The sequence below is a fragment of the Scomber japonicus genome, chromosome 11, assembly GCF_027409825.1.
Source record: "Scomber japonicus isolate fScoJap1 chromosome 11, fScoJap1.pri, whole genome shotgun sequence".
Classification (NCBI taxonomy): Eukaryota; Metazoa; Chordata; class Actinopteri; order Scombriformes; family Scombridae; genus Scomber; species Scomber japonicus.
In genome coordinates, this window is record NC_070588.1 from 25,374,820 (window position 1) to 25,388,688 (window position 13,869).

The 13,869-nt window shown below is 41.0% G+C and overlaps 2 protein-coding genes across 2 annotated transcripts; one reads left to right on the forward strand and one right to left on the reverse strand.

Moving 5' to 3' along the window:
- Positions 1-3,840: 3,840 nt before the first annotated feature.
- LOC128367670 (trace amine-associated receptor 8a-like) lies at positions 3,841-9,555 on the reverse strand. Its single transcript, XM_053328281.1, has 4 exons — positions 9,383-9,555; positions 8,315-9,114; positions 4,044-4,063; positions 3,841-3,852 (listed from the first exon to the last, which is right to left on the reverse strand). The coding sequence occupies exons 1-4, from the start codon at positions 9,553-9,555 to the stop codon at positions 3,841-3,843; spliced, it is 1,005 nt and encodes a 334-aa protein (XP_053184256.1).
- On the forward strand, positions 4,129-5,576 carry LOC128367556 (trace amine-associated receptor 13c-like). Its single transcript, XM_053328146.1, has 2 exons — positions 4,129-4,301; positions 4,757-5,576. The coding sequence occupies exons 1-2, from the start codon at positions 4,129-4,131 to the stop codon at positions 5,574-5,576; spliced, it is 993 nt and encodes a 330-aa protein (XP_053184121.1).
- Positions 9,556-13,869: the final 4,314 nt, after the last annotated feature.

The following is a 13,869-nucleotide window of genomic DNA, read 5'->3' on the forward strand; positions in this document are numbered from 1 at the left end:
GTTCTGTTATAAAATTGTGGAGTTATTTCAGATGTTTCATAGCCAAGTAAGTAAAGTAAAACATATTCATACAGCATTTCTCATAGACAGTCAAACAGTGCATGATGCAACATAGAAGAGAATGATGCAACATAGAAGAGCGGGATGAAACATACAAACAACAAAAATATGACAACAGATGAGGTGACTTCCCAAGTCACTTGACTATAATGTGCAAAACTGAAAAACACAATACACAATAGGAAAAAATAAAGAAAAAAACAAAAGAAAAGAAAAGCCCCAATTAAAAAATAAAAACTTGAAATGCTCACTTGTTGCATACAAGTAACTAAATTGCCTGTCTTAATAGGTATGTCTTTAGCTGCTTTTTGACTGAGTCCACAGACAGGGATGGGCACAAATACATCAAAATGTATTTCCAAATAAAATACCAAATACCCACCTTAAAAAATGTATCAAAATAAGCTACAAAATACAGCAGCCATAATAAAATACTTTTCAAAATACTACAAAATACTTCTTTCCCCAACGCAGTTTTTTAAACAACCTTTCTCTAATAGCCTTTTTCATCGATCCCTTCACTAAATATATATACATGTATTAGAAATACTGCCCATCCCTGTCCACAGAATCAGCAGACCATAAGTTTGCAGACAGAGCACAAGATCTGCAGACACAATTTAAGGACAGAAAGCCAGTTTATCACATATGTGTCAGTGAGAATGATTATTTAAGTGCAGGGGTAATGTGAAACCGTCTTTGTCCTAATGAGTAGTCTTACTTAGGTACTAAATAAGGAGAAAAGTACGTTACAGCAGTCAATGTGGGATGAGATAAAGACATGTATCTGTAGTTCAGCTGTATAAAATACTAATAATTCTTAAGTGTAAAAGAACAAGATCTGGTCAGCTGCTTCACATGGGTATTGAATGACAAGGATTAATCAAATATTACCCCTAAGTTATGCAGGTAGGAGTGGGCAGTGGAGAACATATAGTCAGTAGAGGTAAGGTAGTTACAACAGAGGTAACCTTTTCTGGGGTCAGAACCTCTGTCTTATCAGCACTGAGCTGTAGAAAATGCTCTGCTGTCTCATCTCTCAGAGCTTTAAGACAGTATAGGAGCCAAGATAACATAAAGTCTCTCTAGGTTTGAATGAAAAGTGTCTGATAATAAATAAAAGGGAAGTTTGCCTGTGTGTCACGGTGTATCAAGTGCATCAGTAACAGCCAGCCTGTGGCATCAGCGTCTGGGTCACACCAGCAAATTAAAGGAACTCAAAAATCTGGTAAATGGAGTGGATTTATTGCAGAGAAAGACGCTACCTTCTGTCAAGCCTGTGTGGAGGGCAAGCTGTCTAGAAAACCACACAAGCCAGTGGGAGAGATTCGCTCCAAACGTAAGTTGCAGTTGATCCATAGTGATGTCTGTGGTCCCATGCAGACTGAGCCAATAGGTGGAGCAAAGTACTTTGTAACTTTTATTGATGATTATTCCAGATGTTTCAAGGTCTACTTCCTGAAACAAAAAAGGGAGGTTTAGCAAATTCAAGGAATTTGAAAAAACATTCTTCAATGAGTGTGGACAGAAAGTCACAAGACAGAGAGCAGATAATGGTGGGGAATACACATCCAGTGAATTTCAAGAATACTTGAAAGCTCAAGGTATCCACCATGAGATGACTGTACCTCACACACCTCAGCAAAATGGTGTTGCTGAAAGGAAAAACAGAACACTGATTGAAGCAGCCAGAAGTATGCTGTCTCATGCTGTCAAGTTGCCAAAAATGTACTGGGCAGAGGCTGTAGCAACTGCAGCATACACAGAACAGGTTGCCCACATCTGTTCTGAAGAAAGCAACACCCTACCAGAGATGGAGTGGCAAAAAGCCGGACATGAGTCACATGAGAGTATTTGGCTGTGTTGCTTATGCACATGTCCCAGACACAGAAAGAAGAAAACTGGACAAGAAAGCTGTGAAGCTTCGCTTCATGGGATACGCAAACAATGCAAAGGGCTACCGTCTCTTAGATGAAGAAAAAAGGAGGATTCTCATTCGTCGAGATGTCATCTTCAATTAATCTGATTTTGGCTGGAAACAGGAAGTGGAAGTATCCTGTTCAGAGAAGGAAATATCCATCAATACTGATGAACAGGAAACACAATCTAACGAAGCCACTGTCAGTGAATCTGATAGAGAAAGCAGCAGAATCAGGAAGCCTCCAAAGAGATATGGATATGATGAGTTTGCTGACAAAGTAACTGTTGATCATATTGCCAATGTGTGTTGTGTTACAGAGCTAAGCACACTGAACGAGGCATTAATGAGTCCTAATACAAAGGAATGGCAGGAGGCGGCTGACTTGGAATATGAGTCACTGCTAGAAAATGAGATGTGGGACTTAGTGGATTTACCAAAGGATTGCAAGGCAATAGGATCGAGGTGGGTGTTCAAAGTCAAGCATCACAGTGACGGACGAGTGGAGAGACACAAGTGTAGACTCGTTGCTAAAGGCTACTCACAGATGTATGGTGCTGACTATGATGAAACTTTTTCACCTGTGGTACAATTCAGCTCGTTTCGTACATTACTGTCTTTTGCTGTCCAGAATAATCTACATGTACACCAGATGGATGTAGTAACTGCATTCCTAAATGGACACCTGGAGGAAGAAATCTACATGGAGCAACCAGAGGGATACATCAACCCAGGACAGGAACATCTTGTGTCCAAACTGAAGAAGTCAATATATGGGCTAAAAAAGTCTCCTCGCTGTTGGAGCAAGGCTTTCACAGAGTTCATGAAAGACATTGGCTTTAAACATAGCACATCAGACCCATGTGTGTTTGTGAGATCTGGACAGGAGCTAGAGATTCTACCTGTGTACAGTATGTTGATGATCTGATTTTGATCACAGAATCAACAGAAAGCATGGATGAGTTGAAACAAGCTCTCAAAAGGCGCTACAAGATGAAGGACATGGGGGAGCTGTCCTATATTCTGGGCATCTCTGTTCAAGACAGAGCAAAGAAGTGTGTCTTTCTGCATCAGAAGCATTACATTGAAACCATTCTCCAGAAGTATGGAATGAGCAATGCTAATCCCATTGCAACCCCTGCTGATGCAAATGTAAAGTTAAGAAAAGATGATGGTGTCAGTAAACCTGTGAACCCAAGTACTTATCAGTCCATGGTAGGTAGTTTGTTGTATGCAGCAATGGCCACACGGCCAGACATAGCACAAGCAGTGAGTGTTGTGTCAAAGTTCAATGCAAATCCAAACACTGCACATCTGACTGCTACAAAGAGAATTATTCGATACTTGAAGGGAACAGTGAATCTTGCCCTCAAGTATGAGCAGTCAGAGTCAGGAACTTTGATTGGTTTCTCAGATGCTGATTGGGATGATCATCGCTCAACAACTGGAAATATGTTTTTCCTGAGTGGAGGAGCAGTGAGTTGGTTCAGCAAGAAACAGGCAACACTTGTTGCACTGTCAACAACAAAAGCCGAGTATATTGCACTCAGCCAAGGAGCTCAAGAAGGTACCTGGCTGAAGCGATTACTGACTGAACTTGGAATGAGTGATTGGCCTACAGTGATCCTGGAGGACAATCAAGGAGCCATCGTAATCGCAAAGAATCCAGTCAATCATTCAAGAACTAAACACATAGACATTCGCTATCATTACATTTGTGAATGTGTGCAGAATGGGCAAATACAAGTACAGTATTGTCCAACTGTTGATATGAAGGCAGATATCTGCCACTGACAAGACAAAGCTTTGAGTACCTTAGGAGAGAGATCGGGCTTTACCCTGTTTAAATCTGTGTAATATGCTTACTGTACTGTCTATTGTTCAATATGGTATGAAAACAGTACGCAAAGTAACAGGGAATAAGAGGAAAAATAATTTTTTTTAAAACTTGCAATAGATGTTCTGTCCTGTAACACTTCCGTCTTATGCAGTGGACAATGCCTGAGATGAAAATGATCAGAGAAACTAAGGAAGGGAAGGGGGGGGACTTCAGTCTCTGCCAGACAGAGAAAATAGATAAATTGGCTGTTGTTGATCAAAAAGCATCCAGAACTCAGAGACACCTCTCCTCCTCCTCCCTCTCTCTGATGATGGAGACTCCAGACACAGCTGAACTCTGCTTTCCGCAACTTCTCAACAATTCCTGCAGGAAACCTATAGTGTCTCAGTCTGATGCCTTTCTTGCTTATATCCTGCTGTCATCCATCTCTCTGCTCACTGTGATTCTCAACCTGCTGGTCATCATCTCCATCTCCCACTTCAGGCAGAGATAAACTGACTAAGCATATATATATTTTCATAATGAAAAATTACATGATGAAATGTGATTGAGGTGGCACAAAGATTCCATCTTCAGGCTTTCTAATGTGAAAGTTAATAATAGTTTTGTGTTTAAAAATCCTTAAAAAATCTAACAATGATATTAATGTAATATTAATTAATATTAATGTTAAGTATGTGCTATCCACTACTGCTGTTAGTCACACACTACAATTGATGATAATTTTAATGGCGAGAATTTACAAGGGGAAATGTGATTGAGGTGGAACGTAGATTTCATTTTAAGGCCTTCTAATGTGAAACCTTCAGTTCATGATAGTTTTATATAATGCTGTAATCTGCTTTAAGCATGTGCTTTCTATGTATGTATGTATGTGCTGTTATTGACAAACTGGTGTTAATGATAATCTCACAAGTTATGATATTTTTTCTCCTCAGGCAGCTACACAACCCCACCAACTTCCTCATCCTCTCTCTGGCTGTCTCAGACTTTCTCGTTGGCCTCCTGCTGATGCCGGTTGAAATCCTTCTTACAGAGACCTGCTGGTTCCTGGGTAACCATGTGTGTGTTGTTTATTATATTGCAGATTTTATCATTACCTCCTCTTCAGTTGGAAATATGGTTCTCATATCAATTGATCGTTATTTGGCTATCTGTGACCCTCTACAGTACACTACCAAAGTTACTCTGGACAGAACAAAAATATGTGTTTGTCTGTGTTGGATCTGCTCTGTTCTCTATAACAGTCTGATTTTAAATCACTTTCTGACACAACCTGATGGACACAACTCCTGCTATGGAGAGTGTGTAGTTATCCTAAACTATATCACAGGAGCTGTTGACTTTGTCTTCACCTTTATAAGTCCAATTAGTGTCATTGTAATTCTCTATATGAGAGTGTTTGTGGTTGCTGTGTCTCAGGCTCGTACTATGAGGTCTCATATTGCAACTGTCACAGTCCAGCGTTCAGTGAAAGTAACTGCTAAAAAATCTGAGATGAAAGCAGCCAGGACTCTTGGTATTGTAGTCGTTGTGTTTCTCATATGTATCTGTCCATATTATTCTCCAACCCTTGTAGGAGAGGAAATTGAAGACAGCAGTTCATCCTCACCCGTTGTAGTTTGGTTGTTGTATATTAACTCCTGTCTAAACCCTATGATCTATGCCTTTTTCTATCCCTGGTTCAGAAAATCTATTAAACTCATTGTTACACTTAAGATACTGAAGCCTGAATCCTGTAATGCTAGAATAATATAGAGAAAGATACGGGAGTAAATTCAATATAACTTCTGTGGAACAGAACAGGATTTTTTATTCTGACCGGTTTACCAAAACCTACCTGAGAACCTGTCTTTACATGTGGTTCCTTATGATTATTAAATCAAATATGATAATTGTGAAAATACACATGAGCAAGCCCAGTGTATAATCTTATACAATTATAACATATTTGTATAATTGAATGCAAAGTTTTAGTTGTTATTTATACTGTGTCATATTCTAAGGTGATTTTATAACTGCAGTTTTTGAAGTTATGAGATGGATGAAATACTGTGACAGAGACATCTTTTCAAAATACAGTCCACAACCAGCACAACAAAGCACATTCTCAAAAACTTTATTGAAACAACTAAAACTGTACCCACAAAAACTGGACATGTACCATAACTGGTATTTATTGTAGTTCCATTTGCAGGTATTTGTATTCTTTGCATTCCACTCTGTCTGTACCTACTAACTGTAAATACTAGTGTAAAGATTACAGCAACAAATAAAGCACCATAAATATTTAGTGTATTTTAGTGTCTTTTCTTCATTAAAACCTTGTGTAATGAGTTCTGTGTAAAATTGTGAAGGCGCATGATGCAACATATAAGAAAAGAAAAAAGAAATAACAGATGAGGTGACTTCCCAAGTCACTTGACTAGAAAGTGTAAAACTGAAAAACAATACAAAATAGGAAAAATAAAGAAAAGTAAACATAATAAAAATATAGAAATTGAAATGCTCACTTGTTGCATACAGGTACACATCTCAATAGGTATGTCTTTAACTCCTTTTAAAATGAATCCACAGAATAAGCAGACTGTAAGGTTGCACACAGAGCACAAGCTCTGTGGACAGAAATTTAGCATATTTGACTTCAGAGTGCGGGCTGATAAATAAGGGTATAGTTGATCAGCCACATACGCAGGAGCCTGACTGAGCAAAGCTGTGTAAATAAGAATGAGAATTTTCAACCAGATCCTATATGCAACAGGGAGTCAGTGAAGAGATTTAAGAAAATGGGTAATGTGAGACCATCTATTTGTCCTAGTGAGTAGTCTTGACACTGCTTTTGTATTTGTCTGCAGACGATAAAAACATTTCTGCCATCTGGTCTCTAATAGATTTAAGATAAGATAACCTAAAAGCCTCACTAGGTTTGAATGAAAAAACTGGAGTTGGATATAATCTTCAATTAAATATTAAAGAATATTAAATGTGTTTATGATTCATCCCAAGGGAAGTAAATATAAAGAGAAAGGCATGGGTCCCAGAACTGAACCCTGCAGGAAACCACAGTCTTAAAGCTGTGACAGACTAGACTGCAGAAAATCTTCTATATCTCATACTGATAAGATAGAGGTTCTGGTTGTTGCCCCAGAGATTGTACAAAACTTTGGGTAACTTTCTTGAGCTGCTCACTCCAGCATGCATAATTTAGTAATATTTGTTAAGCAGCTGACCAGATCTTGTTTTTTTCCACATAAGAAATATTAGTAAAATGAGATTTGTAGTTTCAGCGGCTGAACTACAACTGATTATACATGACTTTATCTCATCTCACATTGACTATAACACACTTTGCTTCTCACTTAGTATCTCTGCCCTCGATTTTCTACAGACAATCCAGAATGGTGCTGCAAGACTACTCACTAGGACCAATACATGGTCTCACATTGCACTTGTACCAGTATCTCTTCACTGGCTCCTTGTTGCATATAGGATCCAGTTTAAAATTCTCATTCTTACTAACAGAGCTTTGCACAGTCTCCTACATATGTGGCTGATCTATATTATAGATGTGTTTTGGTTACCCGTGTGCTACAATTAAAAATGTTTTTACTGTTCCTATTTTGTATTATGTTTTAGTTTTGCTGTTTTCACTTGGAAGCACTTTTTGACTCTCTATATGAAAAGTGCTATACAAAATTTGATTTACTTAACTTACTTGGGGGGAAAATTGAAAACTCTGAAATAACTCATCCTAATTCACAACTTTACAAAGAATTCATTACACAAGGTTTGAATGATGAAAATACAATGAAATTAAGTTATGTATGATACTTTATTTGCTGCTATACTGCTCGCTCTGAAATCTGATCTTACAGTATACTTGTAGTTAGTACAGACAGATGGGAACATGAAAAATACAATTGCTTGCAAATGGAACTGCAGTTACTACCACTTACCCCTATTACCAATGTCCAGTTTTTGTGAGTACATTTATAGTTGTTTCAGTTAAGTTTTTGAGAATGTGCTTTGTTGTGTTAGTTATTGTATTATGTAAAGGTGTTTCTGACACAGTATTTCATCCACCTGATTATTTCATACACTGCAATTATAAAAGCAAGTCAAACTTCACAACATTATATCAATATATTATAATTGTACAAGATTGTGAACTGAGTGTTTCCATTTTTATGCATATTTACACAACTATTACTTTTAATCATTGTGAGCACCACATGTGGTGATATGTTGGTGTTGGGGAGTTGGTCAGAGTCAAAAGTCCCATTTGAGTTTTTATTTCCACTCTGGTGAGTGATAGTTTCAGATGTAGATATATAAACTGAAATGCTTAATTGATGATCTACTATAAAACATGATTCATGGAGGTTTTACAATAAGATTAGACCTTTACCTCAACTAACAAAGCAGACGTTCCCATCTTCTAAGAAAGTTATATTGAATTTACTCCCATGTCTTTCTCTACATTATTCTAGCATTACATGATCCAGGCTGCAAAATCTGAAGTGTAACAATGAGTTTAATAGATTTTCTGAACCAGGGGTAAAAAAAGGCATAGATCATAGGGTTTAGACAGGAATTAAAATAAAACAACCAAACTACAATAGGTGAGGTTGAACTACTCTCTTCAATATCCTGTCCTATAAGGATTGGAGAATAATATGGACAGATACAAATTAAAAACACAACGACTACAATACCAAGGGTCCTGGCTGCTTTCATCTCAGATTTTTTAGCAGTTACTTTCACTGAACGCTGGACTGTGACAGTTGCAATATGAGACCTCATAGTACGAGCCTGAGACACAGCAACCACAAACACTCTCATGTACAGGACTATAATAACATTAACTGGGCTTATAAAGGTGAAGAAAAAGTCAACAGTTCCTGTGATATAGTTGAGGATAACCACACACTCTCCATAGCAGGAGTTGTGTCCATCAGGTTGTGTCAGAAAGTGATTTAAAATCAGACTGTTATAGAGAACAGAGCAGATCCAACACAGACAAACACATATTTTTGTTCTGTCCAGAGTAACTTTGGTGGTGTACTGTAGAGGGTCACAGATAGCCAAATAACGATCAATTGATATGAGAACCATATTTCCAACTGAAGAGGAGGTAATGATAAACTCTACGATATAATACAGAGCACACACGTGGTCACCCAGGTACCAGCAGCTCTCTGTAAGAAGGATTTCAATCGGCATCAGCAGGAGGCCAACGAGAAAGTCTGAGACAGCCAGAGAGAGGATGAGGAAGTTGGTGGGGTTGTGTAGCTGCCTGAGGAGGAAGAATATCATAACTTGTGAGATTATCATCAACAGCCGTTTATCAGTGACAGCAATTGTAGAAAGCACACACTTAAATAACATTGATTGTATTGTGTTTGACATTCTAAGGTAAGAATTTTTGAACACTAAATTATTATCAACTTCAATATTTGAAATAGGAGGCCTGAAAGTAATATCTAAGCCACCTTAATCACATTTCTTCTTTCATGATGACAATATATTAAAATGATATATTAGCTCAATTAGTTTATCTCTACCTGAAGTGAGAGATGGAGATGATGACCAGCAAGTTGAGAGTCGCAGTGAGCAGAGTCATGAAGGACAGCAGGATGTAAGAAAGCAAGGCATCAGACTGAGACACCATAGGTTTCCTGCAGGAATTGTTGAGGAGTTGCGGAAAGCAGAGTTCAGCTGTGTCTGGAGTCTCCATTATCAGAGAGAGAGAGGGGAGAGGCTTCTCTGAGTTCTGGATGCCTTTTGACCAAAGCTCTCTGTCATCAGCTCACTTATCTACTACGACTATTTTATCTGTGAACTGAAGTCCCCACTCCCCAAAACCACTCTTTCTCTTGTCATCTTCATCTCAGGCCTCATCAGTTCCCTCCCTCCAGCACTCACATGAGTAATGAGTTGCACTTGAATCTCTTCTCATTCTTTCTTTTTCATCGTTGTCTGCATTGGCAACTTTTGCATTCGTTATAATGGTTGCTACATCATCCTTGCTGGTACAGAATATTAAATGTATGATGTAAAAACAAAATTAATGTTTGAGGTTTTTCATGTGAGAGTTTATAAGTCAAGTTCTAAGTGCAGGTTGTCTACAACTGTCAACAGCCCAGACAGGCCAACTGTAGTAGCCCAAGTAGCACCCACGCTAGTTTTGGGGCCAGCTATCTTCAGTTGCTATGGAGGAAGAAAGCTGGGCACCAAGAACCTTGTTCTAACTTTAGGACTAGATATGGATCATATCTGTTCTGAGGACCTACTGATTACTGATGATTAATCTATTTTATTTTTATGTCCCTGTAAAAGCTGACCCTTTGTGCCCTTAAAGAAGATTGCATTCATGCATGATTACTCAGGGTGGGGTTAATCAGTTCTCATCACAGTTTTGATGTGATTTTAATACAAATCTTTACAATGTATAGTTTTGCATGCAGCCTTTTAATGAACATTTTGTGGGCCAGTGTTAGGATGAATATTGTAATTTAATAGCCATGACCTTATCAACAAAGAGGGTAAGGAACTTCTTACAATCATCGATGTCATGGATCTATTTGTGGTGCTGTAACTACAGTTGGCCTGTGTGGGCTGTTCATGGACGACTTGCAGCACGAACTTGAGTTCAAGAACATATTCCATATGTACGGGGACTGACCCCACAGGGGCAGCTGTTGTGGATTACTCTTTAAGACACATCACCTGTGTGGCCACACTGATTAGCAACCTGGAGCTATATAAGCACCACACCTGTGTGGCCACTCCGATTCGTTGATTTCCACTGCAAGCAGTTGTATGTGATTCTCTTGAGAAGCATAAAGAGTAGCGTGTGTTAGCCAGATTGTGTGCACAATATCCACTTACTTTGAGAGAGCTGGTCTACGGGCCCCTCTCTGGATTGTGGCAACTGTCTTTGCTACGCTGGTTGGTGAAAGCGTGGCGGCTCGTGACACTGGCTTGCCGGTCTGCTTGCATAGCCATTGTCCTCAGTGAAATCCAACCTCGTCGGAAGTAACGAGGGCTGATCACTACCAGAGCTGCCAACTTCTCAAAAAGCCTTGGAGTGAGATTTTGTCGGGGGTGACCAAAATTTTGTCCCGCACGCAGCCACACACATTGGTAGCTCAAATATCAGGGAATTGGAATTAATTTGCCGTTGTACCCATGTTGTGCCCTGCATTCTGGTGGTTTGTAGGGCCCAAAGCCATTGATAGGGCGGCATACTGGAGATGGACAACATTGGTTACATTCTGAAGCAAAGACATAGCTGGAGGTCCACCACCAGGAAATTTTGGATAAAGTAGATGTGATTTCCTGCATTCAAGTGGATTTTTGGGTGGTATAATAAAGATGTGCAATACCTGAACTAACTCTGATTCATGTTCATCTGATCATGACTTGTAGGGCCTTCTAGACTTGAAATGTTTTAACAATCATCTTGTAATGAATCACTTTAGTTCTACTTTCTAAATATATAATTATCATATGCAGTATGCAGCACTGTAAGAGGTTTCTCCATATAGATATTTTATAGATGGATCATTTTGGTATTTAATGGAAATAACTACCATAAATACAAAAGTTAGATACAATCACAAATACTAAAAAGTAAATTAAAGGTTAGAAACAATTCTAATATATAAATATAGTATAAGTAAATAAAGAATCTAATTATCACAAATTATAACATAAAATAAATAAAAAAACGAAATAAAAGTAAATTGCACAAATCCTGTATCACATAAATACACAAGTAGAACAAAATATAAATAGTGTTATAATTGTGTAGTGCGACTCATTTTACTTTTGGCATCATTAGGCTTCCATAGCTGCGCTAGATTATCTGCTCCTCCTATCTCAGCCTCTCAGTGTAGAGACCATACAGTCTATGGAGAGACCTGAGACCTTGTTTCATCCTGCCAGCTAGAGTGAGGGAGGCTAGGGCTCGAGTGTTTTTTGTCACACATCCAGCCACTCTCACTGTGACTACAAAACGGCCAAGAAGGGTGGTTTTGCACAACCCAGTGGCACAATCACCTCATCCCTTTGGAGGGGGTGTCAGGGCACGAGTGTGACATTTCCTCTCCTCTCTATCACCAGCTTCTTGCTTGGGCCGCGGAGGCATTGGGGGTTGAAATGCCAGCAGACCGAGGACAGAGGGCCTCCCGGTTTGATGATGTGACTCCAACTCAGTCACAGTCTTTTTCAATGCCACTACTTCCTGATGTCCGATGCCCATTGTGGGGCGGGTCTATGCAGAAGGCTGGCAGGTGTGCATAGTCGAGAGAGGATTGGCTGTGGATGCACCATGCATCAGGTTAGTGGGGGCCCTTGATGTCCCCCACTAAGTCAGTCTTGGGGACACCGAGTTGCCCGAGCAGGAACACCAAGATGATGGATGCCATGCTCAATAAGCTGTATGGGGCTATGGCCATACAGGGAAAGTTGGTGAACACTGGGGCTATTCTAGCCTTGTACCAATGCCAGCTGGGAGACTTAGTGGGAGACTCCGACATAACTGCGGAGGTGCAGCAGGTGTCATCTCTTCTGGCCAAGTTGATGAAGGAGCAGGCGGTGGTGACCGGTAGGGCCTTGGCCTTACTCTGTATGGTGAGACGCCATCACTGGCTGTCTCAGTCACGGCTACAGGGAGAAGACCGGGCCCGTCTACTCAGGCTGCCTGTGGTCCCATCTGCTATGTTTGGACCAGATGCCAAGGTGATGCTTCAGCAGGCTCAAGAAGCGGTCTACATGCTCTTAGCGAAGAGAGCCACCAGGGAAGTGACGCTGGACAATCCCCAGGCTGGGTTTTATTAACGTTGCTTCCTCATTCCCAAGAAGGATGGGAGACTGAGGCCAATTCTAGATTTGAGGGGGTTGAACAAGTTTTTGAGGCCCCTACGTTGCAAGATGTAGACTGTACCACAGGTCCGACAGGCCATCCTCCAAGGCGAGTGGTTTGCCACGATAGACCTGGAGGATGCGTATTTTCAGATCCCGATATGGTAAGGGCACAGACGTTATCTCAGGTTCGCCTTCAACGGCAGAACCTTTGAGTTCTGTGTCTGTGTCTGTGTTCTGTGTTCTCGCTCGGAGTGGCAGTGCCGCTCAGAGATGTGACTCGTCTCCTGCAGCACTTAGAGTACCTAGGCCTGCACCTCAAAAGGAAGAAGAGCAGGCTCCAGCCCTCACAGTCCACGGAGTTCCTAGGCATGTGTTTGGATGCCAGGGCAGGGACTCTTTCCTTGACTCCTGTGAGCCACCCTCAGGGCTTGCTTGTCCCAGTTCCGGCTTGGGGACAGGGTTCCGCCTCTTGGGGTTAATGGCAGCCACAGTACATGTCATGCCCCTGGCTCTTCTGAACATGCGCCTGGTGCAGCGCTGCCTCCTGGACCTCGGACTTTGCCCACAGAGGAATCTGCAGACCAGCATATCAGTGACACGCAGACTGTGTGGCAGCGGCCGACCAACTTACGTGGGATGGCACTGGGGCCTGTGTTGCGTCACCAGGTGATGTCATCAGATGCATCCCTGGTAGGCTGGGGGGCTGTCCACAAAGGCAAGGGCGCCCGCGGCCTTTGGCATGGACCCTGGTTAGCGCAGCACATACATGTTTTGGAGCTGCAGGCTATCCATCTGGCTGTTCTGCACTTCCTGCCAGAGCTGCAGGACCGCCATGTGCTGATGAGAACAGACAGTACAGTAGCAGCATCATATATCAACAGGCAAAGGGGTCTAGATTCCCTTCGCCCTTCGACCTCCTCTCCCAGTCCGAGGGAACTGTTTTTCACCTTTTTCCCTGGGGTCTCAGGCTTTGGGCGTGGCCCCTGAGAAGGCCGAATTTCTAGCCATGGGATATGCCTCTGGAAATGGTGGAGCTGAAATGACTTTCGCTCAAGAATACATTCTTGTTGGCTATTGTGTCAACAAAAAGGGTGGGTGAGCTACATGCCCTTTCCGTGCATGAAGAGTGCTGCCGCTTCTTGCCTGGTAATGCTGGGGTGCTGCTGCACCCTAACTGCAT